Raw genomic sequence first — 24982 nt, 5'->3', positions numbered from 1 at the left:
TCTATAATGTTTCTTCAATTTCTTAATGATTACATTTTATATTAAATAACTGGTAATGAGCCCACTCTACAACACATATAGATAAATGATACAAGTATTTTGATTGTACAAAGTGATGATACAGTATGTTATCTGCTAAGAAGTCAAATAGACGAGGTGTCTGATTTATTTATTTATTTATTAAAGGGATATACAACTGTCTGTCCAACAACAAATGACAGTAAAGTGACTTTAGTTGGAGGACATGGTGCTGCGAATCCAGGAGTTGTAGTTGCAGACCTTGGCGTAGACTCCAGGCTTGTTCCTCTGGGCACAGCCATAACCCCAGGACACCACGCCCTGCAGCTGACCATTGCACACCACGGGGCCACCGGAATCTCCCTGACAGGACGGAGGCGGAAAGGACAACATGTGAGCAGAGGTGATCTGAAATGTTTTTGCGTCCACTTTAAGAGACAGTGACGATGACCGTTGCTGGTACCTGGCAGGAGTCCTTGCCTCCCTCGAGGAAGCCAGCACAGAACATGTTGGAGGTGATCTGTCCAGGGTAGGCGGACCTGCAGCTGCTGTCGCTCAGGATGGGGGCATCCAGGCACCTCAGGCGATCAGGGTAGTAGTCTAAAGAAGAAAAAGACAATTACTGTGAGCTGTACCAAAAATACTTCCCAGTTACATTTGCAGTCTTTCACTGACTTCCAGAGCTGCTGGTGTTGCCCCATCCAGAGATCAGACAGCGGGTGCCAGAGGTGGCACAGCTGGAGGGCAGGGACACGGTGCGGACGTAGTTGTTCAGGGTGGCGGGCTTGCTCAGCTTGATCAGCATGATGTCATTGTCCAGGTTGCCGCTGTTGTAGCGGGGGTGACGGATGACCTTAGCAGAGTTGATGAACTGCTCCGTGCCCTCATTGACCTCAATGTTGTGCTCACCAAGACGCACCTGGACGCGGCTGAGGAGAGACGACAGGATTCAATCATGTTAAGTAATGTGACGTTGCACATATACAGCATCTCTGATTTCATTACACTTTGCGTTTGTGGAAGCTGCAGGTTTGGATCCGGTCTGGTGTTAAATCAGATGTCTGCACTTACGACTTGTAGCAGTGAGCAGCAGACACCACCCACGTGCTGGAGATGAGGGAGCCTCCACAGAAGTGGTAGCCAGAGTTCAGAGAGACCTGGTAGGGCACAGAGTTCTTTCTGCACTCGTAGCCTCCAACAATCTTGTCATCGTCATCGTCAATGGGAGCGGCGTCTGACAGGAGGAGAGAGTTACCACGATTAACCTTTTGTAAGATGGTCAGATTGATTTGAAAAAGAAGGATTCATACTCACACGCCACGGCGAACAGAGCCAGAAGAATGAAAGCCTTCATCGTGATTACTGTCAGAGCCTCGGTGTCAACTCAGTGAGATCCAGACCCTTTTAAACCCACTCTGTCCGCCTGTTATCTGTTCGTACCTTTATCTTATTGGGTAATATGTGTGAAAACACATCTGGGAGTCGAGAGTCAACATATTGATAAAGTGACCTTTTGTCCCAGGTCTACCTTGAGCACAAACTTGAAACACAGGAGGCTTGATTCCATGTATTCATTTAGAAATGTTTTCCACTAACACCATTATCTCATGACTGTGATTCCTTTTTATTGTTATCCAAAGAAAAGTATTTTGTATTTTAAATGTCTGTTTCTCAGTGTATTTTTTCCAAACCATATTTTATTCCTAAATAAAACAACAGCTCCCACAAACATGCTGCACATCAAATGTCTGTATTGTATTTTGGATTGTGATGAATACAAGTCACCTCTTGTCTCTGATTAAAGAGAGTCCACAAGAACCTTGGAAAGTTTGCACCAGATTACCTCAAAATGATACGCAGGAATAATATGATAGTTCCCATTGAAAAGGAACAAATATTTTTAACTTTCTTAAATATGTCATCATAATGTTTGCGTCATCAAACATTTGTTGAGATGAAACTTGTGATTCTGTTCATCAGTGTGAGGACAAAAGATAATAAATACTGCATGGAAACTTATTAATTTGGTGTCATCGTACCATCAAGAACCATTAAAAACATAACAACCAACGCATGACAAAACAAAGAAAATTACTGATTACTGATTTAACCAACATACAGTTATAGTTGATCTTTTTTATGGGGTAAGAAATCTTGAATATTCATTCTCTCTTGGACAAGAGGAGCAGGTGCATTGGGGTTATATGTTAGGTTATGTAACCCTCAAGGATTCTGCCCCTCACCTTTCACAGTGATTAAACACTATCCTACCTGGGAAACAGCAGCATGGTCAAAGAGACAAACATGGATTTCCATGAGTAAGTAAGTTTTACAGTGAGTTACGGTTGCAGCTGTCCTGCGTCCTTTACTTTACTGTCTATAAGATAAATACTGAAGGAAACACAAAAGGTGTGAGGATATTTTTGTTAAAGGTAAGATGTGTGAAGAACAGCATTATAATGAAGATCTGTAGAGCTGCAGAGACGCCCTGACATACACATCCTGTTCTGCAGATGTAAGAACTAATTTGTTTGGTACAGACCCCAACAAATGTTATATTATTATTATATATAAACATATTTTCAGTTAAGATTATTAAAGTGATACAAAAATGTCCATCCCTAATTACTATGAATACTATCTGCAATATAAGTAAAAGTAATAATCATAATCATAATCAATCATAATTATTTTATAATTAATTATTAAGAATTGGTATTCAATAGTTAGGAAACAAATTAGCCTTAAAATCCTATATTTGATAGGACTGGAAAAGATGGCCCTTCTTGTTCTCTTAACTGTTCTCTTTCTGATGATTCATTACATCAAGTTAAAAAAAAAAAAAAGAAAGAAAAGTGACAAGATAAATAGTCAGGTCACAAAGACTGTGTTCACTGTTACTGTTTACATCCTGAGAACCGACAGGACCTGTGAAATAAACACACATACATTTGCTCAACATTTCCAAACTTTGATTGGTCCTGAACATGCCCCCGTCGCTGACGTCAACAGTACGCGACGCTCTCCGGTTTGTGTATCGGCTGCTGAGCTAACAGCAGCAGCAATTGTGTTTTGGTTTTGTTTTGCCTCCCATGCGCTGTTATCATGAGGTAAGACATACAACAGCGTCAGCTTTCTCAACATGTTTGCTCAGCTGTCGCTGCTCGCCGCTTCACCTGAGGCGGCGCTAGCCTGTTAGCTTCCAGCTAGCTCCATTGCAAGATCAGCACCTAATGTATGCGGAATGCGCAACCAGTGCGGATGTGGTGCAGAAAAAAATGCGCATCGATGCGACAGAATAGAGCAGTCATCATCACTGAGAAAGACCAACATAACCATCTTAACATGCAACATAGTTGTAAGCAGTGTTATGTTTTGTTGTTGTATTTCAGCTCTGAAGGAGATTCTCTGCCTGGATGATGCATCTCACTGTAGAGCAGCTGGACGTGTAGATGTAACTCTGCTCCAGGTGTTTTTACACAGTGTGTGTATGTTTATAATAACATATGGATTAAAATGATATAGAAGAAGATTAAGAGCCTGCAGAAGTCTGTGGACTTCATGCTTACAACATGATCTGTACCTGTCACCAGGCTGCAGCAATGACATGATTAATCTGAACAACAGTGTTAAGACAGTTTTTAAGAATACTCTAACTCTATATTTCCTATGTAATCACCATTAAGTGTGTGTGGCGGCTGTGCCCAAAGCAGCTTCATAAATGTCTGATACAGTAAACTGCAGAATGTCTATAGCAGTAGGTTCAGTTAACCCTTGAGCTGGTGTTAATGGGGCAGCAGCTGCCGGTATCAGAATTGGCCCGCCAGTCAGTTCTGCTGTAAATCAGCTGTGACCCATGACTGAGTACTACGAGGAGGGGGGGCTGCTGTACGAGCAATCACCTCCCATGCACATCAAAGTGGAGTCTCCGGAGGGACCCTTTGGAGGGGGAGCCTCAGAAAACGGCTTCCCCAGGGAGGATGAGGACTCGGAGGGTAGCTGTGACCAGAGCAGCGGATTACCTGGCGGACTCCCCTTCAACGTGGTAGTTGTGCATCCTAACATCATGGCACCCGGCATGTCCTCAGACGACCTCTTGTCCATTGAACAAAGTAAGCGTGATTAAGTTTATTTGTATGTTTCAGCAGAGCGTGTGGCCCCTAATGGGAACAGTGTAAAAAAAATGGGTGGAGAGAATTATCTGATAAAATAATTTCGCTGTCAGCATACCAAAGCACAGTCAGGCTATTTGGTTTTGCTAAGAGAACATATTGCTTCTATATAATCCACTCAAGGCAGGCTGTAATGTAAAATTGAGATAAATGTTACTCATAATGCTCTGTGCCTTGCCAAAACTAGTTAGAGCTGAATATGCTTAGGCACTATTAAAGCACATTTCTCTTCCTCGCACAGTATATTTAGCTTCACGTGATACTTTTTACTTTCCCTTTTTGGCTCTCCTCTCACCTCTGACTCTACAGACAGAGCTATGTCAGCCGCACTGGCTGCTGGTGGCGCAGGAAAAAGAAAGAGTCGCTTCAGCGGAGCAGAGCTGGAGGTGTTGGTGTCAGAAGTCACCCGGTGTGAGGGAGAGCTCTTTGGTCCTGCAGGGAGGCTCCGGCGGCGGGAGAGGGAGCGCATCTGGGCAGGAATCCTTGAGAGAGTCAACGCTGTGTCCAGAGTCCCACGCACCCTTCGAGAGGTGAAGAAGCGGTGGGACGATTTGAAGAGACGCAATGGAGGCAGGCTAGCGGACGCTCGCCACCGCAGCTGTTACCTGCCGTCCAGCAGAGGGGCCTCAATGCTTGGGCGTCCGTCTCAGACAAGCCCCAGACTTCAACAAGCCAGGCAAAAGCAAAGCACGAGACCAAAGCCCAGTTTCCCATGCTTCCCTGATTCTGATCCAGGTAAACAGAAAAAAGGCTGCATTACTTTGCTGCTTTTCTCTCTAGAGTCTATAGAAGTAACTAATACCCGTTTGTGACCACTTACAATACTTCCTTGCATGTGTAGGTGTGGAAGGATCAGAGAGAGATGGTTTGGAGAAAGATGAGGATAATCCAGAGCGTGACAGAGACATCGGAGAACCAGAGTGCGAACCTGAGAACAGCATGGAGGACAAATTGGGATTAGGACTGGGTCTGGGCATAGGACCGCCCCCTCCGTCAGAACGATGGCTGCCTCCTTCCCCGCTCTACAGCGCTCCTTTCCTCAATGGCAGCCCTCAGCCCAGCAGTCCTCAGCCGTCACTTGGAGCACAGCAGGGTCCTCTCGAAGCCCCTCTGCGCAGCTCCTGGCTTGAGGATGAGCTTCGAGGGTTAGGCGAAGCAGCAATTCAACTGGGAAATCGCGTAGAAAAGAGTCTGCGGGAGTTTAGCGAAGGTTTCAGACAGGACATGAGAACACTTGTCTCATCACAAGAGACATTAGCAGTCAGTCTACAACAAAACAATGTCCTCTTGCAAAGGCTTTTAGGGGTGCTTGAGGCGCAGCAACAGCCGCAGCCACAGCAACATCGTGTACAACAAGCACAGCAATCACAAACATCTCAACAGCACTTACAGCCACAGCCAGCTCAGCAGCAGCTGCCGCAGCAGCAGCTACAACATATAGAACCGCAGCAACAGCAACAGCAGAGGATCGAAGCACCACTGCAAACACAACTCCACCATCAGCAGCAACCACATGCAGTACAACAGCAGCAAACACAAATACAGCAGCCACCGGTCACCCAGCAGTTAAATAATCAGTCAGCTGTAGCGGTGGTACCTGCACCATCTTCCCCTGACGTACACGGCACTTTTCCCTCTGATCCACCCACAGACACAAATGGAAGTGTGCAGAAGCCGCGGCGAGGAAGAGCTGGCGATCACAGGCGCAGAAGACGGCGCTAAGGAGAAAGTACTCAGAAACTCAAAGTGCAGTATCGTGCATATTTGATGTTTCAAAATGTGACAAAAAATGATGCTCTTTTTTCTATTGACAGTATTTCTGTAAAATAAACTGAATCATTTGGAGATTTATTCACCACTCCAAATCAGTGATCAGCTTCGCACTTAAGTTTCTCTTCAAAGAGGACTGACGTGGATGTGAAAATCAGACACATGAGATAATAGGGTGGCCTTAACATAAGCTTGGTTCCTCAGACATACTGTTCATTCATACTGTTGTGCTAATAGACTTGAAAAAACACCTGCTCCTTGGAGTGACAACTTCTCTCATGAGAGTTTTAATACCCGGACAACAACATACTGTAGGTGCTGATGTGAATATGCATGTCACTGTACATGCTTTGCAGCAGAGCTGCTCATGATGCTCTTACTAGTTCAGCTCTGTCTCAACTCTCCTGATACACTAACTACATTGTCATAAAGTACTTGTAATCTGCAGTTGTTACCATATATTGTAGTTTTACAGCTATAGTAATTACATGCGAATGTATGCTAGTGCTTTTTAACAGTTTCATGGTACATACTTTTCCAGCTTTGGTTGGACAATAAAGTTGTTCTGTTCAGTGTGTTTTGAGACAAAAATGTTACATTTTAAAGAATTGACAGGACATTTTACATCACAGTAGGCGTCAGACTTTAACCTGTATGTTTCTGGTGGAATTTTAAAGCATACATGAGTATGTAGGGGCTATTTATTCTAATCGTGCATGCAGTATGATGGATGTGTTTGTAGATAGTTGCAAAGAAACAGCATATGGCCATCATCTACGTAGTTTTGCACAACTTATATTTTGTAGATAGCTACTGTTCCGATGAAATGTAACTAAACTTTAATAAAAGTCAGACATGGACTGCAACTAAATCCAGCTGATCACTTGTGGATTTGTCACAGGGCAAACAAAGAGTTAATGTAATATTAATGGATCTGTTGAAAAGTTTATTTGTGTTCGGTTAATTAAGTTGTGAGGAAAGCGTGTGTTGCGTAGAACAACAAAACAGCACTTGTGGTAGCAGATAAGGAATTATGAATTTAAGGCTTCTGGTGAGGTTTTCTGAGTGTGAAATACAGCTCGTTGTCCGTAAAGCGGGTTTTATTTTGAAAGTTTCGACCGGATATGTCATTCCTTGCTCGGTGCTGGCTAGCATGATCCTTGTGTGTTCTGGACAAGGGGGTGCATGGGGGAAACATGGCCGCCGTAGACCCATCGGAGTCTCCGAAACGACAGAAATCCCCTGCGGAGGAGGTGGAAACATCTGGGGAGAAGAAAGAGGCGGAGGAGTCGGGATGCAGCGTAAATCAGAAAGATGAAACAACACCCAATAAAACGGTGGAGAGCCCCGACTGTGAGCGGAGAGCCGATGCTGGCAACGACGGCGGTTGTATTGCCAGCCATTCCGAGGTTAGTGTCGAGTCCGGTGCTGGAACCGACAAAACGACATGCAATTCACCGGACGACCTGACATCGGCTGAAAAAATGGCCGAGGCTCCTGGGAGCGACCAGCGGGCGTTCGACTGGTCCGAAACTGAAGACGACGACGAGGAGGCGAAAACACACAAGCGGGAAAATGACAAGTGTGGTATGCTAACGTTTTTAATGTATTTTACAGTTAGCTTTAGCCTATGGGCTAACCTGGGCTGTAGCTCTCACTACCGGTTCAGTACACACTGTAAACTCTGCTAACGTTAATTACCATAACAAATTCAAGCTAGCATGCTGCGTTGAAGACTGTGGTCTGCACTAAAAGTGAGCACCTGAGTGACCTGCATTCTGCTAGAGGTGTTTGTTTGTTTACTGTTGATTGGTGATTTTTGTATTGTTTGTTAAGTTGTTATTATGATATGTTCTTCTTTTCCAGACAACAGTGATGTTACACAGAGTGCTGAAAAGGTGCAGCAGGCTGTTGATAACATCACAGCTGCAGCAGAGGACACTCAGGAGGAGGAAAACTCACGTTCAGAGAAGAAGAGCACGGAGAGGGAGCAGGCTGAGGTGCTGCTGGGCGAAGTTGACAGGGTAGAGGACGTGGTCGAAGATGATGAAGTCAAAGAGCAGGACGCTGATTTGACAGTGAAGCCAAAAAAGTGCCGCCTGGTGTGCAAGGAGTGCGGGAAGACCTTCAACCGCCGCGAGACGTTCAACCTTCACCGGCACTTTCACGCACACGAGGATGAGCTCACGCCCCTCACCTGTAAAGAATGCGGCCTTACTTTTCAGCACCGCAGCAGCCTCATTAAACACAGGAATGAACATAAAGAGAAGGAGGAGCAACAGCTCCTTACTCCAAAGAGGGAGATTGAAACGCCGGAGGACGGTCGTTTTCAGTGTGCAGAATGTGAGACGATCTTCTCCACAGTGGATAAGCTAAGGGACCACAACTGCTCCAACACAGTAGATAAGCCTTACCACTGCCCCCTGTGCCGACAAGAGTTCCAGTTTAAGGTGTCTGTCACAAAGCACATGATGCACCACTCCCAGGAGAGCAGCTTCACATGCCAAGAATGCAGTCAGACTTTCCCAAACACCATGGCTCTGCACTTCCACCAGCGATGTCACACCGCCCTGAAACCCTACAAATGCCCCGAGTGCGGCATGGTTTTCAAACACTACTCCGTCATGGAGGACCACCGCCGCAAGCACACGGACAGCACACGCTCCCACCTGTGCAACATCTGTGGCAAGACCTTCAAGTATAGCAGCCTCCTCCATCAGCATCAGTATCTGCACACCGGTCAGAAGCCCTTCCGCTGCCCCGAATGCGGTAAAAAATTTGCCTTCGCTCAGAACATGAAGGCACACTGCCGCCAGCACAGACTGCGTGAAACCAATTCGTCAGCTGAGCAGCCCAGCAAGCAAGCCCCCCAGGCCGCACAGGAGGAAGTCAAGGAGCCAGGAAAAGAGAACACACAACAGAGTGAGGATCTGAAACGCACATTCAAATGCCCACTTTGTCCCCAGACCTACTGGGCACCAGCTAACCTGAGAGCCCACATGCTTATTCATGAGGCTGAGTATGAGATACACGACAAGACAGCCAAACCCCCTGGTGAGATTAACAAGTACTGGGAGAAAGGACACTCCTGTCCCCACTGCCCATGTGTTTATCGCGAGGAATCCAGTTTAAATGTGCATCTGTTAAGTGTCCACAAGTCTGTAGCACAATATCCAGAAAAGGTGACAGTGCCACCGCCAACGCCACCCAAGACACAGTTCACTCCGTTAACCAGTGATAATGTGCAGGGGAAATGGAGAAGTGATAGCTTGAGTGTGAAGTCATACAAGTGTTCTGAGTGTGGGAAAACTTTCCGCCACCGCTCAGTGTTAGAGCTGCATATGCGCATACATTCCAAGGACAAGCCTTACCAGTGCAAAGTGTGTGGCAAGGGCTTTAGATTCAGTAGCTACTTACAACAGCATCTCATCATACATACAGGCAAGAAGCCATACAAATGCCCCGACTGTGGGAAGGACTTTGCCTTCCTGCAGAACATGAGAACGCATCAAAAGCTGCATCAGGAAAAACCGTTTCGCTGCACCAGCTGCCGTAAAGGCTACAGCGATGAAACCCAACTGCAGCACCATATGTTATCACACAATGGCGACAAGCCTCATAAGTGTGACCTGTGTGATAAAAGCTTTGGTTTAGCATATCTGCTCCGTGACCACATGAACACACACACAGGAGAGAGGCCTCATCGCTGCGATGAGTGTGACAAAACCTTTTCCTGGTTTAGCAGTCTGCTAGTGCACCAGAAGATCCACGCTCGCAAGCGTCAGAATTTCAGCCAGTATAATTCTTTCCCGATGGGTGCTAGGATGAGGGGCAGGGGCAGTCGGGGGAGGAGAGGGGGGAGGCCTATGTGGGGCTTTTCGAGACTGTCAGGAAGCTCAGGGATGGTTAGCTCTCAGCCGTCACCGTATCCAATTTCTGCACTGAGAGATGCTGAGTTGCACAGAAGGGCAGTCCAGTCACAGTCTTCCATGTTGTCATCCCGCATGGATTTACAAGGCAGACAGCAGAAGGACCCGTGGCTGTCTGAGCTACACCCCCAACCAGTGCAGTGGAAGGTGGACGGTGGAGAGGTAATGCCTGTCCCATCGTCACAGCAGCAACACGTAGGGCCACAGCAGACACTTTTTGACAGCCCACCACAGTTGGGCCTGCAGCAGCACCATCTGAGAAGTCCAAGCTGGGCAGACGGCCCTTCAATAACTCAGTCAGGTTCCACATCTGCTCAGAATTCAGATTCATCACACATGAAAGAGAGTGTCAACTCCCACCTGGCAGCTGTGCCAAAAAAGTCCAGCCCATCGTCAGTGAGCGAGATGGAGCAGCTCAGGCAACTCAAGCCTGTCACTTGGAGTAGTGCACCCACATCCACCGTGCTTGCTTCCACAAGCTCCCTGCATGATTTCTGTATTCCATCCTATGGAGATGGAGCAGCTCTGTGGAGCATCAGACCTGCTCTGCCAGCGAATTCAAGGGGCTCTCCTAATAAGCTTGGTCAGGAGCTGCAGATGCCAAGATGGTCAGGTGTCCCAGTGTCAACACAAAAGGAGCCATCCACATCCTCTAAGAAAGAGGACACTAGAGTGTGGGACATGAGTAATCCTCAAGTTATACCGTCGACTGTTAGCCAGCCAGAGAAGCCATGGAACGGCTGTGATCTGCAAAAGCAGTGGGTTTCAGGCTTAGCAGGTGCATCCACCTCGGCTCAAATAGACCAAAGCAGTGCTATGCCAATTTCAACTCCTGTTTCTCTCGGGGTAGGTAGCACCTTGTGGGACATACAGACACCAACAGGAATCCCAAAGACTATGAACTCTCCTGAGAAATTAGTAAATAATCAAGATTTTCAGCTGCAGCAGAAGCAGTTGTCATCTGGCTGGGCCAGTCAGACAGCGACACAGAAGGTTCCTATCTCCATTCAATACGAGCCGCATCGTTTTGGCCAGGGGATGGGTACGCCAGTATGGGGCTTCCAAAATGCTGTGGGTCATCAAACGCTGCTCACTGGGCAACTCAAACCAGGGAATGGACAGGAGCTGCAGCAACAACCAATGGTAACAGGCACTCAAATAATCATAAATCAGCCTTCTCCTTTTTTCTCACCTCCACTTGCTCCGCTCCCTCCTCTTGCTTTGCCAGGCCCTCACCCTCTTCACTCTGTTGCAGTTGGTGCACTCTCAAGACCTCCACACCCAAATATTTTTTTCACACCACAGGCAGTCATGAGCGAGAGGCCACACATGCCACAGACCCTGCCCCTACCTCAGCTTGCCCCACGGACAGAACCTCACAAACTTGGACCCCGTTTGCCTTTTGCTCCAGAACGACTTCTCCAGTGCATGATATGCGGGTGCTCTCTTCCTCGGGAGCTGGATCTACAAATGCATTACTTACAACATGCACAAGGAGAGATTTGACATTTCTACACTAGCGACTTAGTTACGTTTGTTATAATTTTTTCTTCCAGTGGAACCTCATTTATTTGACCCTCAGGTGTGCAGTTTAACAGCTGAGTCGATGGGCATTAGAAATAAAAAGATACAAGTGAAACTTGATTTAGTATGCACATTTTAAATCTTTCAGTTCCAAAAGTGACTGTTACAGAAGGTAAGAAGATGTGCCATTAAATAACGTTCGTTGTCTTTTTAAATGCATTTAAGTTATCCAAATACTTAACTTGTTAAAACAACTTCTGAGGAGTGCAGATTAATGAGGTTCTGTGGCCTACATTTCATTTATTGCCAATTACCTTTAGATTTAGATAATATTAGTACTTTTATAGTTCTGTTCATATGTCCTGAACCATTTGAACTGTGTTTCTCCATGTACAGTATACTGTGTGCCTTTTATGAGTACAGTCTGCATGTCTGCTGTCTTGGTATTCTAGGCCTAGTTTGTGCTTAAGATAGACTCAACAATGTGACCTCACTCCCAAAACACAGAGCAACTCTTTCTAAGATACTGTAAAGACATGTAAGGTTTTGCTTTTGAGGAGAGGAGGGGCGGGTTGTTGTTGTTTCCATTGTATGCTCTGATGGGTTACGTGTGTCAGAGCATACATGTGACTACACACATTTTGAACCCCCGTTAGGAAGCATTTGTATTCACAGGGCCACCAACTCGGTCCGAAAATGTCATGAGTCCATGTCATAACAGTTTTGTCAAAACAAAAGTATTTGTAAACAAAATGTGACAGTTACATGTAAAGGTCATTTCATAGTGAGAGTTTTCTGTAAATTTAACTCTTGCGAAATTATTGGGAAGAGTGAAAGTAGTGTCATTACACAATTATTGATGATACTGTCGCCAAATAGTAAATTTTATACTAAATTCATCTATGAATTATGCTCCAAGTCAAGTCCAGTCACGTGTCATGACTGATATACTCAATAATAAGATTTTGAACTGATTCTCTGTGGCACTAATTAGCACCAACTGTAAACCGATGTGTGCCGCATGACGTGCATATTGTACCAGAATAACTATTTCAGATTGGAATGTACCCGTATTAATGAAATTATGTCCACTCTTGAGTACAATTTAATGTATTTTTTGTGAATACTGAATGATTTCATTCCATAACTGTAGATTTAGCTAAGTAAAGAATTTCATCTCCTCCGTTAAGATAATGGGCATTTAAGTAGCTTTGGTGGCCCAATACTGTAAGTGACTGAAAACCTTCATTACTGCTGTAAAATATACACACAGTCCATTTGTATGAAAAAAAAACCAACAAAACAAACAACAAAAAACGTCCCTGTTTGTCTTTAACATTCATTGTCTTAAGATTCAAAAACACATGTGCCCTTCTACCTCTATCCACTGTTTTAGCATGGAAAGAAATAGAAATTTCCCATGATGTCTACATATTGGATTAAATAAAACTTGCCTTTTGATTATAGTGATGTCTCGCACTGTACTTGTGAGGTCTATCTTTGTAAGGGTTTGGAATTTGGAAAACTAAAAGCAAGAATGCATCAGGATAGATGACGGAAAAAATATGATAAATAATTCAGCATTTTCTCTGTGAATTTCTGCCTGGGGGAAGAACACAAATGCTCTGCTTAGAGGCACTTTCATTAATCTGGTAAATTGGCACTGAAATCCTCCATGAGCAATTTTTAGACCACTCAATATAATGTGCTAGTATCGTTGTATAGTGTTGTAAAAAATACTCCAAAGTCCCACTTGAGTAAAAGTAAATACATGGTGTTAGAATAATAATATGGTTAAAGTGGATGTCAGATTCCAGCTGAAAGGAGTAATTCCTGCACACACTTATCACCTCTGCAATGATTTGTTAAAAACAGGGTCAGTGTTTCGATCACAAAGACATTTCTCAAGAGGTGATAAGTGTGAATTACTCTTTGTCATAGGAAATTGATTTTTTGGGGGGGGATTTGATTCCCAGCACCACAAATGTGATAAGGCAAGTGGTGTCAGTGTTGCCTTAGACTTATAGAATGAAAGTCACCCATACTAATCTTACAAGTATTTAAGTGACAAAAGTACAAGAAAAACAAAATTATACTTAAATTTACATGTGAGTGTATTGTATTCTATGTGTTGACAGATAACCGAACTGGCTGATTTATAGATCTGACATTCAGCATTTTTCAGAATATCAGTTTTTATCTGACTGTTGAAAAAAGAGGGTTGTTCTACCATGGCTTAGCAGAGGATAATCTACAAAATAACTGGAGTTTTAAGATGAATGTAGTGGAGTAAACCATTCACTATTTGCCTTCAAAACGTAGAGCTTAAGTTAAAAATAGCAGAAAAGTACAGCAAAATTGCACGTGAGCACAGTATTTGAGTAAATGTACTTGGTTAAATTCCATCACTGCTGTATCATCTCAGTGTATATCATACCAGTGAAAATCTAAATGGTTCTCACTATTAGAAACAGATTAAATGTCAATGTTAAATTCCTCTCTGTATTTTATTTCTGTACCAACCAACCCAAATTTCCCACATCTAGTGGCAGTTAACATAACTGCTCAGTGTTGGTGTGGGGACAGATAACACCGGTCTATGATATTAATAGGGTTAAATTGGTAAACTTTTTTCAATTTAATTAACCTTAAACCTCTTTTGAACATGTAAAAACAAATCAAGCAGTAAAAGTTTTCCGAAAAACAAGGTCGAAACAAAAAAATATTAAAAGTGATACAACCTATACAACGTGTTCGATAAAGTTAATTCTCAAAATGATTGACAAGGAGTACGAAGGAGTATATACTCATTAAATCCTACCCCTACTCCATCTAGGAGACCTTATATATTAAGTTATTATGTTGTAAAAGTTGTAGTAATAATTAAATAGCACCTTTTTGTTTGCAAATAAAATACTGTAGAGATGAACTAAAAGACAAAACATAATGAACAAAATAAAATACAGATAAAGTTCAGTTAAAAAGCAGCATTATCTGTACAGAAATGTATTCATTCTCATACGCTTATTTCCTCACGTATATACATGTAATACATTCATACATACATACATATATACTTTATAGTTAAAAGCCGCTTAATAATACAATAATACTTTTAATGTTTACACTGCTCATCATCCGTGTTGCCCGAAGGAAACACAACAGACGAAGAAGAATCACTTCCGCCGAGGAACGCACCGCCGCGCGCACGTCGCAGGTGTGTGTATGTGTGTGAGAGGGAGCTAGCTTTGCTGCTCATCATCAGTACTCGCATTGCTAAAAACATTGCAAAGATTCCGCTTTTTACCTGGTAACGTACTAGATTTGCATTACTCTGTTTTTCAGTCGTTCTCACCCGGGTCAGCGTTGAGCGACTCTGGTAAAGAGAATACATCTTTAAAACAGCTCTGGCGCTGTTAAGCTAACGAGCGCTAGCCACAGTAAGCTAGCAGTGTCAAACAGAGCCACGCCAAGATGGACGAAGCTGCTTCTTCCGCGGCGATCGCAGAGGACGGAGCTGACAAGAGACCCCACGATGAGGATGGAGCATCTGAAAACAACGTTAGTTCATCGGCTGAGGACACCGCTGATGGTGAGTATCCAGTAGCTGTCATTTACACATTTGAATAACTAACAATACATCAGCTATATGTTGAGGATTAACGCCGTTGACCTCTTACACCAACTTCAACGTAGGGACATGAAATAACACCAATAACATCAAACAACGCTTACAGTTACCACTGTTGTATGTCCATGCCTAGTCTTTTAGCTAGTTCATGTTTATGTTTTTTGCTCAGTGCTGTTCATTGAACAAATGCAGCAAACAGCCTTACACAAGGCTGCCAAGCATGCATGTATTTAACAGTCATACAAGAAATCAGTTGTGAGCAGTATACCCAAAAATTGTGGTTTAGAAGAGGTTTTTACTTCTGAAGTCTTGCTGAACGATTTTTGTCATGTGGCCAGGCTACACTGAGAAACCAGAGAAATGAAAAGCTGCTCTGCATTTGCTAGAATTTTATGAGTCACATTACATTTAGTGAGCTAAAGCACAGAGACAAATATGCACATCACACAGAATAAGATTTCATGCATCGATTTACCAATGTTATCCAGATAACCATCTTAATATTAAAATGCTCTAAAACATATTGGAATCATTTTATCATTACATTTAGCGAGGAAACATTTTATTTACTGCATCACAGATAAGATGCTTCTTTCTTTCAGTGTGATACAATCAAATAAACTAATATTAGTGACACACATCAGATTTAACTTGTTTTTGTGGGGGATACAATGTACAAGACATGCCTTAAGCCACAGTGACAGACTATTCCTGATTATCTCGATTCACAGCAATCCAAACAATAAGAAATAACTAAATCAACTGATTGTTAGTGTTTTTTTTATATTGCAGTTTGTGATTCAGAAAAACTTGGGTCACCCGAAAACGTACTCTCTGAAAAAGAGCTAAGTGTAATGCACGGAATACAAAAGTTCTATTATACATTTAGTAACATTTGTGTGGATTAACACTCAGTAGTTGAGCATATTTGCCTCACATGTACAGCATCTTCACTTCTGACTCAACCTTAGACAACAACCAGCTGTCAGGTACACAAAATGTTGAAGGCAGGGGAGGGAGTAATGTTTTTTTTTATCGATGGCATTGCGGCGCAAAAAAAAGCAGTCATTGTTGTTGAAATGAGTACTCAAGGTTTTTGGCATCTATTTTTGTCGCCAGGCATAGGAAACTATTTTAACTGCTTGCACTCGATGCATATTATTGACTTACCTCTCAGTGTCAAAAACATGACTGCCACGCGCCACATGAGGGCAGCATCAGAACATTTTGAATCTTGTTGCTTCCTTCTCTATTTGTGTGCATGTGTGACACCAGACTTGAGGTCCAACCTTACTAAATGTGTGCTGGTCATCTCCTGGCAAGAAAAAACAGCTTTAGCATAAAAGCATATGTATGGTTGCTTAAAGCAGATGTTTGAGCCATTAAAAGAAAAAGATTTACATATCAATGAAAGAAACTTGAAGTAATTGTATATATTTAAAATGGAATCAATTTGGATATAATAATCCAACCTGTTGTTGTCATTAATATTTGATGTAATTATGTATCCTTTTAAATTACAAATGGAGTACTCCATTAACCCTTGTGATAGTGCAGTGAAGAAAATCAGTGTTTTTCTTTCACAACTTCATTGTGCAATATCACAGCCTATTGGTAACGTTTGCGTATTTAAAAATACAACATGTTCTGCAGTAATCCTATCATATCTCGTCACTGGATGATTGAACCCGACAGAGGTCATTCGGCTTACACACTTTAATAGCCCTTCTTTAATTAAATTACACTTTGTTCTTTATGGCCAATGTTGTATTTCCAGATCCAAATGCGTGTAGTTGTACTGTAAACCTTGAATGACTTTTGAAATAAAGAAATGATGCGCACCTGTGTTTTTGTGATTTTTCTTTTTTCTTTTTCTGACTTTCTTTCTCTGGAAACTGGAGTGGCTTTGACCTCCTTTTTTCCCCTTTCTATTTCTAGGGGTTGGGGTTTTCTGCTGTCAAGATTGTGGAGAAGCCTTCAGAGAGGAGGCTGCCTACATGGAGCATCGCCATCAGCACCCACAAGAAAGGGTGTTTTTAGATGACCAGATGGATGGTTTAAAGGATGCAGAAATGGACAGTGAAACAGCATATGTCTGTACTCTGTGTTCATTCTCATTTGTTGAACAAAGTCAGTTCCACTCGCACATGGAGAAAAACCACGGGCAGTCCTCCCAAAAGGAGTCAGCTAATCCTGGGACAACAAAGCAGCACACCTATGAATGTCCAGACTGTGGGAAATGTTACGGTGTGATTGGACACTTTCTCAACCACCAGCGCTCACACAGACAAGCCTCCAAATCAGTCTTTCATGACCTTGAACATTTGAAAAAGAAGTCATTTCAGTGTGAGGCTTGTGGGCGAAATTATTCACGCGCTTCAGCTCTCGATGCACACCGTCGTTGTCATGAGGGAAAACTAGTTAAATCACGAAACAGGGGTTCAGGAAGTGCATGTCACACAGAGGAGCCAATAGTTGAAGCCAAGCCCAGTGAAAACCAAACAGATAATAATCCTGAAAAACTTTTTAAGTGCTCATGTGGTAAAGCTTTTACTGCTATGATGCGCCTTAAAACACATCAACGATTTAGCCGCAACAGTCAGTGCACTCCAGCAGAAGTAACTGAAAAACCAAAGAAAAGCTCTGGTGATTTTTGCTGTAGTGAATGTAACAAGGCTTTCACTGGACATATCGCCCTCTTCAACCATCAGCGATGGCATACCAATCAAGCAAATGATTCAGCAAAAAGGTTCCCATGTGAGGAATGTGGAAAAGTATTTATGACTCTAACGTTTTACTACAGGCATCAGCGCTTGGTGCACAGTGATGAGACCCCGGCAAAGTCGTTTCTTCATCAAGTGTGTCAGCTACAGAAGAAGGCATTTGAATGTAAGGATTGTGGGCTCAAGTTTTCCAGGGCTTCAGCACTCCAGTCCCATCAGCTTCACCATACAGATGTTTTCAAAGAAACAGAGAAGGGAGCCCAAATGCGCACCTCTCTGCTGCCTGAACAGGAATCTTCATTAAGCGAAACAAAAGAGACAGAGCAGATTCAAGTGGAATCTGTAAATCTTTTCCCTCCCATCATGGTTGAAGAAGCCTCGCATGTAAATGACACTGATGACGACATGGAGAGTTATGAACCTGGGGACTTTAATGTACAGGTGATCAGTGCAAGCGAATCTGAGGACGAGCCCGTCCAAGACTTGAATCCCGATCTTGAGCTGCTCTGTGAATCAGATCAGGAAGTAAGAGATGACAACGACACTGGACTTTCCCCTGGTGGCGCTGGTGCTATTTCAAAACCAGAGATGGATTTAAAAATTGTACAAATTGACTTTGAGGTAGCTGACGTGCAGTGTGCACCGTTAGCACGGGAAGCCGAGAATACGACAGAGGAAAGATTTGATTGTCCCGAGTGTTACCGTTGGTTTTCTAGTGCTTCATCACTGCGTGTTCACAGAATGTGGCATGGCATACATAAGAGGAGACAACAAATTCAAGGTCAGTCAGAGGCAGTTCACACATGTGACACACGTGACCACGAAGCCAGTATTAATGCAGCACACGAGCAACACAAGAGCGAAAACACGAGCGATGATGTGGTGAACGAGGCAGATGGATTAGAGAAGAAAATTTTGACGTGCAATGAGTGTGGTAAATCCTTCTCACGTTTGTCTGCTTTAGTCTGTCATCAGCTGCATCATCCCAAAAAAAAGCAATTCCAGTGCCCAGATTGCATGATGTCTTATTCGCATGCAGCTACCTTGTTTAACCATATAAAAAGCTGCTCGGCGCAAAAGAAAGAGAATATCGCTAAGAAAGAATACAATCCAAAGAAAACCCTTCTAGGCCCAAAGATTTATCATTGTGAACAGTGTGGGAAGGGTTTCTGGTCTCTAGGAGCTTACTCCCACCACAAGCAAAGCCAGACTCAGTGTGCAGATTTGATGCTAAGAAAAGGGGTCACAGGATCTGTCAATGGACATCCACGCTCCAGTATTAAGGTTGCATGTCCAGTGTGTGGTAGAAAGTTCCGACACAAGGGCATTATGGCAATGCACAAACGAAAACATGAAAATGGAAATCATAAATGTGAACTTTGCAACAGGTCGTTCCGTCTTTTTTCCAGCCTCCTCAGACACCAGGTCGTACATAGTGACCAGTTGCTCCCACCGCCCGTTAAGTCTTTTCAGCATCAGGTGGAGCAGTTGAAAAAGAACACGTACAGCTGCCCCGACTGCGGCAAGCTGTTTTCGCGGGCCAAAGCACTTCAGTTTCACATGAAAAGCCATGGATATGAGACTGGGCAGTCAACATCATCACAAAGATCTTCTGTCAAGCTGGAGGATCTCCAGTGTGCAACATGCCTCGCACATTTCAACAGCAAGGCTTCTTTGAGGGCTCATCAAAAACTATGCCGCAAAAAATACCCTCAACCAGTCGATTGTAAGACAGAACCTTCTGAATATTCTGATACTCTGAAATCACATGAGTGTAGTATGGATGTCAGTACACAAGAAAACTCTGAGCAAATAACAGTCAAGGCTGAAGTAAATGAAACAGACGGCATGGAGCTAAAGATGGAAAATCCAATAAGTGTCGACAATTTAGAAAACCAGAGTAGAGCTGATTTGAAATACAAATGCAATAAGTGTGACAGAAGCTTTTCAGTGGTTGGAGCTTTGAATTTTCATAAAAGAATTCATGCTGAGGGTCCCAAATCTGTAACCAAAGCAAAATTGTCCATGTCTGTAATGCTTAAGAAACCCAAACAGGAAGAGTCAACTAAGGGACTGTTTCACTGCTCAGATTGTGGGAGGCGTTTCATCTCCAACTCAGCTCTCGGCTCCCATAAAAGATGGCACAAAGAAAAGAAGTTTTCACGCTCCTTGCTCAAAGATGATGATTCGCTGTCTGTTAGCCACAAGACAGAGGGCGGGCCTTTTCATTGTCACAGATGCGACAAACAGTTTTTTAACCTTTGTGTTCTCCAGCGCCACCAGACTTTTAATCCTCAGTGCCAAACCAAAACTGAGCCAGATTCAAATAAAAGTGTGGAGAGCAACAGCACACAGAGTTCACATATTTCAGAGTTTTCGTGTTCACTGTGTCACAAAACATTTGTGCAAGATTCGCTTCTGGCTGCTCACTATGAAAATGAGCACAGTGGTACTTTGGAAGCTGCAGATCATCAAGGAGACGGGCTCACCTCAGTTGATCCAGTCGTACAGCAAGTTGAAGTCAACTTCAGTAAGAGAGAGTTTGTTTCAAAGACACTGAAGCCAAAAGCTCACCAGTGTCCCCTCTGCTCTATGACCTTTGCTAAAGCAAGAGGTCTGCGTGCCCACAAATGGCAAGCCCACTCCAAGAGGACTAAAGGCAAAACTCTGCTGCCTTTGGGTGCTAAAAAAGAGTCAGTTGCTTCAAGCAGTGAAGTAAAAAAGACAGCAGATACACCAGCTGTCCTCGGCACTGCAGTGATGGTGAAAAATATCTCTGATGGCAGAGGAAAGAAGAAAATTAGATCAGACCCCCTGCCTGTGAAATCTGTCACATGCCTTGACTGCGGGATGCAGTTCAGTTTTGCAGGTGCTCTCATCGACCATAAGAAAGTATGCCCGGGGTTAATGAAGTCCAAACAGGAGCCCCAAACTCCTGAAACCATGGCTGACGTTTCCCCGCCTCTTTGCCGTCTGTCGGAACATACATCTAAATGCCTCTTCAAGTGTGATAACTGTGGGAAAGCTTTCCAAACTGAAGAACAGTTAGGAGCCCACAAGACCAAGGCAAAGAGCCGGCCTTATTGTTGCGCCCTGTGCTGCCACGGCTTTTGGACCGAGAATCAGCTGCAGCAGCACCTCGCCTGGCACGACGAAGTCCGATGTCGTCTTCCCACTGAGCTTCGCTACAGGCTCAGTGCTGCTATGACCTCAAAGCCTCTAAAACCCAACGTCGCCTCTGCCGACAGCAGAGGGAAGACCTTTGCATCCTCCGTGAACGAACCTGTGGTCAACCCAGACATCCAGTCACAAAGTAGCCATAAGTGCCAGCATTGTGGCAAAGCCTTTCTTTCACCATCTGCATTACAAAAACATGAAACTCAGCACTGTAACAATGACTCGTATCATTGCTCTATTTGCCCTCGGACCTTCAGTGAAATACAGGACCTCATCGATCATCACCAGGAATGTATCGGTGACTTCAGAAATGCAGAGTGATGCCCCTGCTGCTGTCTCGTCAGGAGATACCAATGGCCTTACATGCCTCGAATGTGGAACTACTTTCTGTCAAGAATAAACTAATTTGCACCAGCACTACAGTATATGAAACATGCCAGTGGAGTGTATTATACTAAACAGCCTGAAAAAGGATTAAAAATGAAGACACTGTAGATTGTAGATTTAGTTTGTTTGTTTTGCTTTTGTTTTTTAGAGGGAACTACTTAAATGTGTTAAGCTAAACTGTATGCTTGTTAGACTTTTGTTTAGGCTAAGTGTAAACATTTTTCCCTATTTGGTTCTATATTATTTGAGATCCTTTTATATATTTTTTTTCCTTTGTTATGTTCCCATTCTCAGGCTTTCCTTTACACTGGATTAGAATATGTACAAATGACAAAGAAAAAACCCTTTAGAGGTCACAAATTTATAGTTGTGCTTTGTTTTCATTTTGAATAGACAAGTCAATTGAGCCTTGGTCTCTTTGGTGATTGCAAGCTGAAATATATTTGTGGATATATGAAAAAAGAGCTCAGCAACATTTATGCATGTACATGTTTGTCATCATGCATTTAAACATTCACTGAAAAATGAGAAATGCTGCTGAGCCCATTTACTGGGGAGTTTGTGAGGACATTAAAATAGTTATGCACAAGAAGTACTATACAATTTTGCCGGTCATTCAGTTTTTCTTGGACTCAACAAGGTCCTATATGCAGAAAAGCTATATCAAATTATGAATGTACACTGTTTATTTGAAGTCCTGCTGTTAACCTTTACAACCAGCTAATACCATAAAACAATTTTCACTATCAAATCATTGTATTTTATGCACAATTCACTCTGCATTAATTGATGTATAAGCTCCAGTGTTCTTTCCTTTTCAGCGTTTCTATGCTGTTAAAAGATTTACTACTTTTGTGAAAAGTAGGATTTATGTTTATGTAAGATAGTTGTTAGTTTACTGGAAGAAGTATTTGTTTTTTTACAAGAGGTGTTACTTTGCTAGATTAATTTATGAAAATCTTTTTTTTTCGTCTTTACTCTAGATGACCAATAAACCTTTTGACTACTTGTTTAACTTGCTGTTTCTGTAATGATGAAGAAAAGCTTCTCTAAAACGTTAAAAATAAATTGTTAAATTTTTGCGTGAATTACTGAGTCTTGTCATCAATTCAGCCTCAGTTTCATTGATCTGTGTGTTTCAACATCCTGGTTCTGTTTCCTCATTGGCTCTCGTCTAATCATTTTTAGATTGAATTCTTTAGATTTTATATTGTGTTACATCTTAATCAAATTTGAAGTTAACCAATGTATTAGATGTATAACTGATTAGCCAATTAATTAATAGATAACATTTTTCTGTCTCTAATCGATGAAATAATAATCTATAAAATAAAATTGCTAAATTTTTTGTAACAAGATTTAAATCTTATTGTTTTTTCTACCTACTATTGTTCTCATCATAATTGTCACTGAAGTAATCTTTTTCCTGCCTTTTAAGATAAAAATGTTAACATGGTTATCGCTTTAATACACTTTTTCTTAATTTCAAATAGATATGTAAGCATTGTGTTTTCTATCAGGTCCAACCCACAGAGCTGTTGCAGTGACAGTGTTGTATGAGAGCTTCACTCCAGGTTCCAAAGACAATTTACTTGGTTCACAGACATGAAACAGACTGAAGAAATATTTTAGTCTGCAGTTCTCTGGGATTTAAATAATTTAATGAAGAGTGCTAAGACTCGACACACTTGTAGTTGTTCCCCATCTGTGAATGAAGAGAAGAGCCGTGACTCAGTCTTGTAAGTTTCACCTGCTGCAGTTTAACATTTGTTGCATTGTTGCATTTGTTGCAGACATTCAGCTGGAACATCGTAGATTCATTTTTAAAATCAGAAGCTATCTGCTAGTTTGTTTTTGTATACTAACAATAACTTATTAAATTGTTAATATCTTTAATCATAAAAAATCTAAAATGCTTCCTTTTTTCTTCTTTTTTTCAGTCAATGATTCCAGCCATGCGTGCAAGGATTGTGGTCTGAAATTTACAAACCTTGAAGTCTTTAAGACTCACCTGCACCAGCATGCCTTGGAAGAGGACGAGGGAGAGGAGGAGGAAGGAGCAGCACAAATGGAAGACAACGGGAATCCTGAAGTGGAGCTGGACTCTGGGGGCGGAGACGATGGAGATGAAGACACGGGCGGTGATGCAGAAGACGGCTGTGACGAGAGTAGTTCATTGCAAACAACTCCCTCAGGCTCAGTGCAAGATGTTGCAGTTGGCTCAGCGAAGAGACTTCCGAGGGGCTATGCTTGCTCAGTCTGCGGGAAGGTTTATACGTACATGGTTTCATTTGAAAAACACCAGCTGACGCATGAAAAACACTCATCCACAACAAAAAGTCAGCCTGAGCAGAACCTGCATAAATATGAGTGCTCACACTGCGGAATGAAGTTTATCAGGTCAGCACGGCTGCGAGGTCACATGAGAGTTCACATGCAGCGTAGATCGATCCAAGCCGAAGCTGGTGAATCTAAACCCCTCAGATGTGATCAGTGTAACAAAGACTTCACTTCTACACAGTCATGGCAGGTTCACCTGGAGCTCCATAAACGGAATCCATTTTGGTGTTTAAGTTGTGCCAGAGGCTTCAATGATGAAAAATCACTAGATAAACACCTGCAGAGTCACAACCACTACAAGTCCCACACTGGAACAAAACCTTACCAGTGCAACCTCTGTGGGAAGAGTTTTACTTTTCCTGGAAATCTAATGACACATCGGCAAAGGCACCACAGAGTTTCTGTTGGATCCAGCGGGGTGCGAGCTATTAAAACGGAGAAACGTATCTTCACTAGTGTTAAAGATAAGATAGAAATGGATACAGACATGCTGGGGGAGGAGGAACGCTTGGAGAAAAGTCAAACTCAAAAGCTACGCAAGGATGTTGAGTTCGAGAATTATATAGACTCTGATGAGTCGGACTGCGGAGAGCCTGGGCATCGCCTCAGGCCTTCATACGTGCCTGGCTCAGCTCGATCTGATCCAGCCAGTGAGTTGAAATCAAGAACTGTTGAGCCACGAGCAGGACAGGAGCTGGACAAGAATGTGTCGCTGGAGAAACACATGCACAGAGAGCATAGGTATTGGGAATGGGAGTGTTGTGAATGTGATATGGGATTTGATGAAGTAGAGAAGCTGCGTTTGCATTATATAAAACATGCTACAGGGGAGCTGCCTATACCACTGTATGATTTTTAGGGTTGATGGCTTACAGGAGCATTTATTATCTCACTCTGGTGACCACAATAATGACTTTGTGCAGCTGATACACATCAGGGCAGTCAATATTTTTTATCTTTTTTATTTTTGCATTTCTTACTCTTAGAGACGGAATGTTTAGGGGTAAGAAACAAAGGCAGGCAGTTATTGTTGATGAATATTCGTGTATATACTGTCCTTGGAACGTTTGCTCACTGTTACTGTTACACTGCATGAAGGACACATACTCCTGACATTGATCATGTACAAGTATCTACGAGCCTCAGTGGTTCACGTCTGATGCTATGAGACAATACTATAGGTTTTTAATGTGTATTTGTGATGTATGAACTGACATGAAAACATTGTTGTGAACCGAATGGAAAAAAATGTGGAGAAAATGTAATAATGAAATAAAATAATCTGACTTTTACTTGTGGAAATGAATAAAA

General features: G+C 42.8%; 4 protein-coding genes across 8 annotated transcripts; 3 read left to right on the top strand and 1 right to left on the bottom strand.

Annotated features, from left to right (window-relative positions):
• Positions 1–159: 159 nt before the first annotated feature.
• Positions 160–1504, bottom strand: prss1 (serine protease 1). The gene is made up of 5 exons (XM_037073860.1): positions 1333–1504; positions 1090–1252; positions 694–947; positions 482–618; positions 160–381 (listed from the first exon to the last, which is right to left on the bottom strand). The coding sequence occupies exons 1-5, from the start codon at positions 1370–1372 to the stop codon at positions 232–234; spliced, it is 744 nt and encodes a 247-aa protein (XP_036929755.1). The 5' UTR covers positions 1373–1504; the 3' UTR covers positions 160–231.
• Positions 1505–2998: 1494 nt separating this feature from the next.
• si:ch211-261d7.3 (RNA polymerase II degradation factor 1) lies at positions 2999–6831 on the top strand. The gene is made up of 4 exons (XM_037072984.1): positions 2999–3128; positions 3411–4130; positions 4500–4925; positions 5032–6831. The coding sequence occupies exons 2-4, from the start codon at positions 3875–3877 to the stop codon at positions 5910–5912; spliced, it is 1563 nt and encodes a 520-aa protein (XP_036928879.1). The 5' UTR covers positions 2999–3128; positions 3411–3874; the 3' UTR covers positions 5913–6831.
• A 173-nt stretch (positions 6832–7004) lies between these two features.
• Positions 7005–12879, top strand: zgc:66448 (uncharacterized protein LOC327401 homolog). 3 transcript variants are annotated; one of them, XM_037072983.1, is made up of 3 exons: positions 7005–7547; positions 7827–11032; positions 11145–11338. In XM_037072983.1, exons 1-3 carry the CDS (start codon positions 7157–7159, stop codon positions 11202–11204), a joined length of 3657 nt encoding a protein of 1218 aa, XP_036928878.1. In that variant the 5' UTR covers positions 7005–7156; the 3' UTR covers positions 11205–11338. The 3 variants fall into 3 exon arrangements, with proteins under 3 accessions (XP_036928878.1, XP_036928876.1, XP_036928875.1); XM_037072981.1 differs by having other exon boundaries at positions 7007–7547; positions 11195–12879; XM_037072980.1 differs by having other exon boundaries at positions 7011–7547; positions 7827–12879.
• A 1757-nt stretch (positions 12880–14636) lies between these two features.
• si:ch211-261d7.6 (zinc finger protein 227) lies at positions 14637–24982 on the top strand. 3 transcript variants are annotated; one of them, XM_037072978.1, is made up of 3 exons: positions 14637–15005; positions 16983–18548; positions 23272–24982. In XM_037072978.1, the coding sequence occupies exons 1-3, from the start codon at positions 14888–14890 to the stop codon at positions 24528–24530; spliced, it is 2943 nt and encodes a 980-aa protein (XP_036928873.1). In that variant the 5' UTR covers positions 14637–14887; the 3' UTR covers positions 24531–24982. The 3 variants fall into 3 exon arrangements, with proteins under 3 accessions (XP_036928873.1, XP_036928874.1, XP_036928872.1); XM_037072979.1 differs by lacking the exon at positions 16983–18548; XM_037072977.1 differs by lacking the exon at positions 23272–24982 and having other exon boundaries at positions 16983–22419.

The sequence above is a fragment of the Acanthopagrus latus genome, chromosome 17 (genome assembly GCF_904848185.1).
Source record: "Acanthopagrus latus isolate v.2019 chromosome 17, fAcaLat1.1, whole genome shotgun sequence".
In the NCBI taxonomy this organism is placed as follows: domain Eukaryota; kingdom Metazoa; phylum Chordata; class Actinopteri; order Spariformes; family Sparidae; genus Acanthopagrus; species Acanthopagrus latus.
This window is presented reverse-complemented; position numbering and strand designations above follow the sequence as displayed.

Coding starts and splice junctions, on each gene's coding strand:
- prss1 (XM_037073860.1), bottom strand. CDS start 1,372: ATGAAGGCTTTCATTCTTCTGGCTCTGTTCGCCGTGGCGT. Junction 1,253..1,332: donor GGCTCTGTTCGCCGTGGCGT/GTGAGTATGAAT, acceptor TCCTCCTGTCAG/ACGCCGCTCCCATTGACGAT. Junction 382..481: donor GAGGCAAGGACTCCTGCCAG/GTACCAGCAACG, acceptor CCGTCCTGTCAG/GGAGATTCCGGTGGCCCCGT.
- si:ch211-261d7.3 (XM_037072984.1), top strand. CDS start 3,875: ATGACTGAGTACTACGAGGAGGGGGGGCTGCTGTACGAGCAATCACCT. Junction 4,131..4,499: donor CCTCTTGTCCATTGAACAAA/GTAAGCGTGATT, acceptor CTGACTCTACAG/ACAGAGCTATGTCAGCCGCA. Junction 4,926..5,031: donor CTTCCCTGATTCTGATCCAG/GTAAACAGAAAA, acceptor TTGCATGTGTAG/GTGTGGAAGGATCAGAGAGA.
- si:ch211-261d7.6 (XM_037072977.1), top strand. CDS start 14,888: ATGGACGAAGCTGCTTCTTCCGCGGCGATCGCAGAGGACGGAGCTGAC. Junction 15,006..16,982: donor GGCTGAGGACACCGCTGATG/GTGAGTATCCAG, acceptor TTCTATTTCTAG/GGGTTGGGGTTTTCTGCTGT.
- zgc:66448 (XM_037072980.1), top strand. CDS start 7,157: ATGGCCGCCGTAGACCCATCGGAGTCTCCGAAACGACAGAAATCCCCT. Junction 7,548..7,826: donor GCGGGAAAATGACAAGTGTG/GTATGCTAACGT, acceptor CTTCTTTTCCAG/ACAACAGTGATGTTACACAG.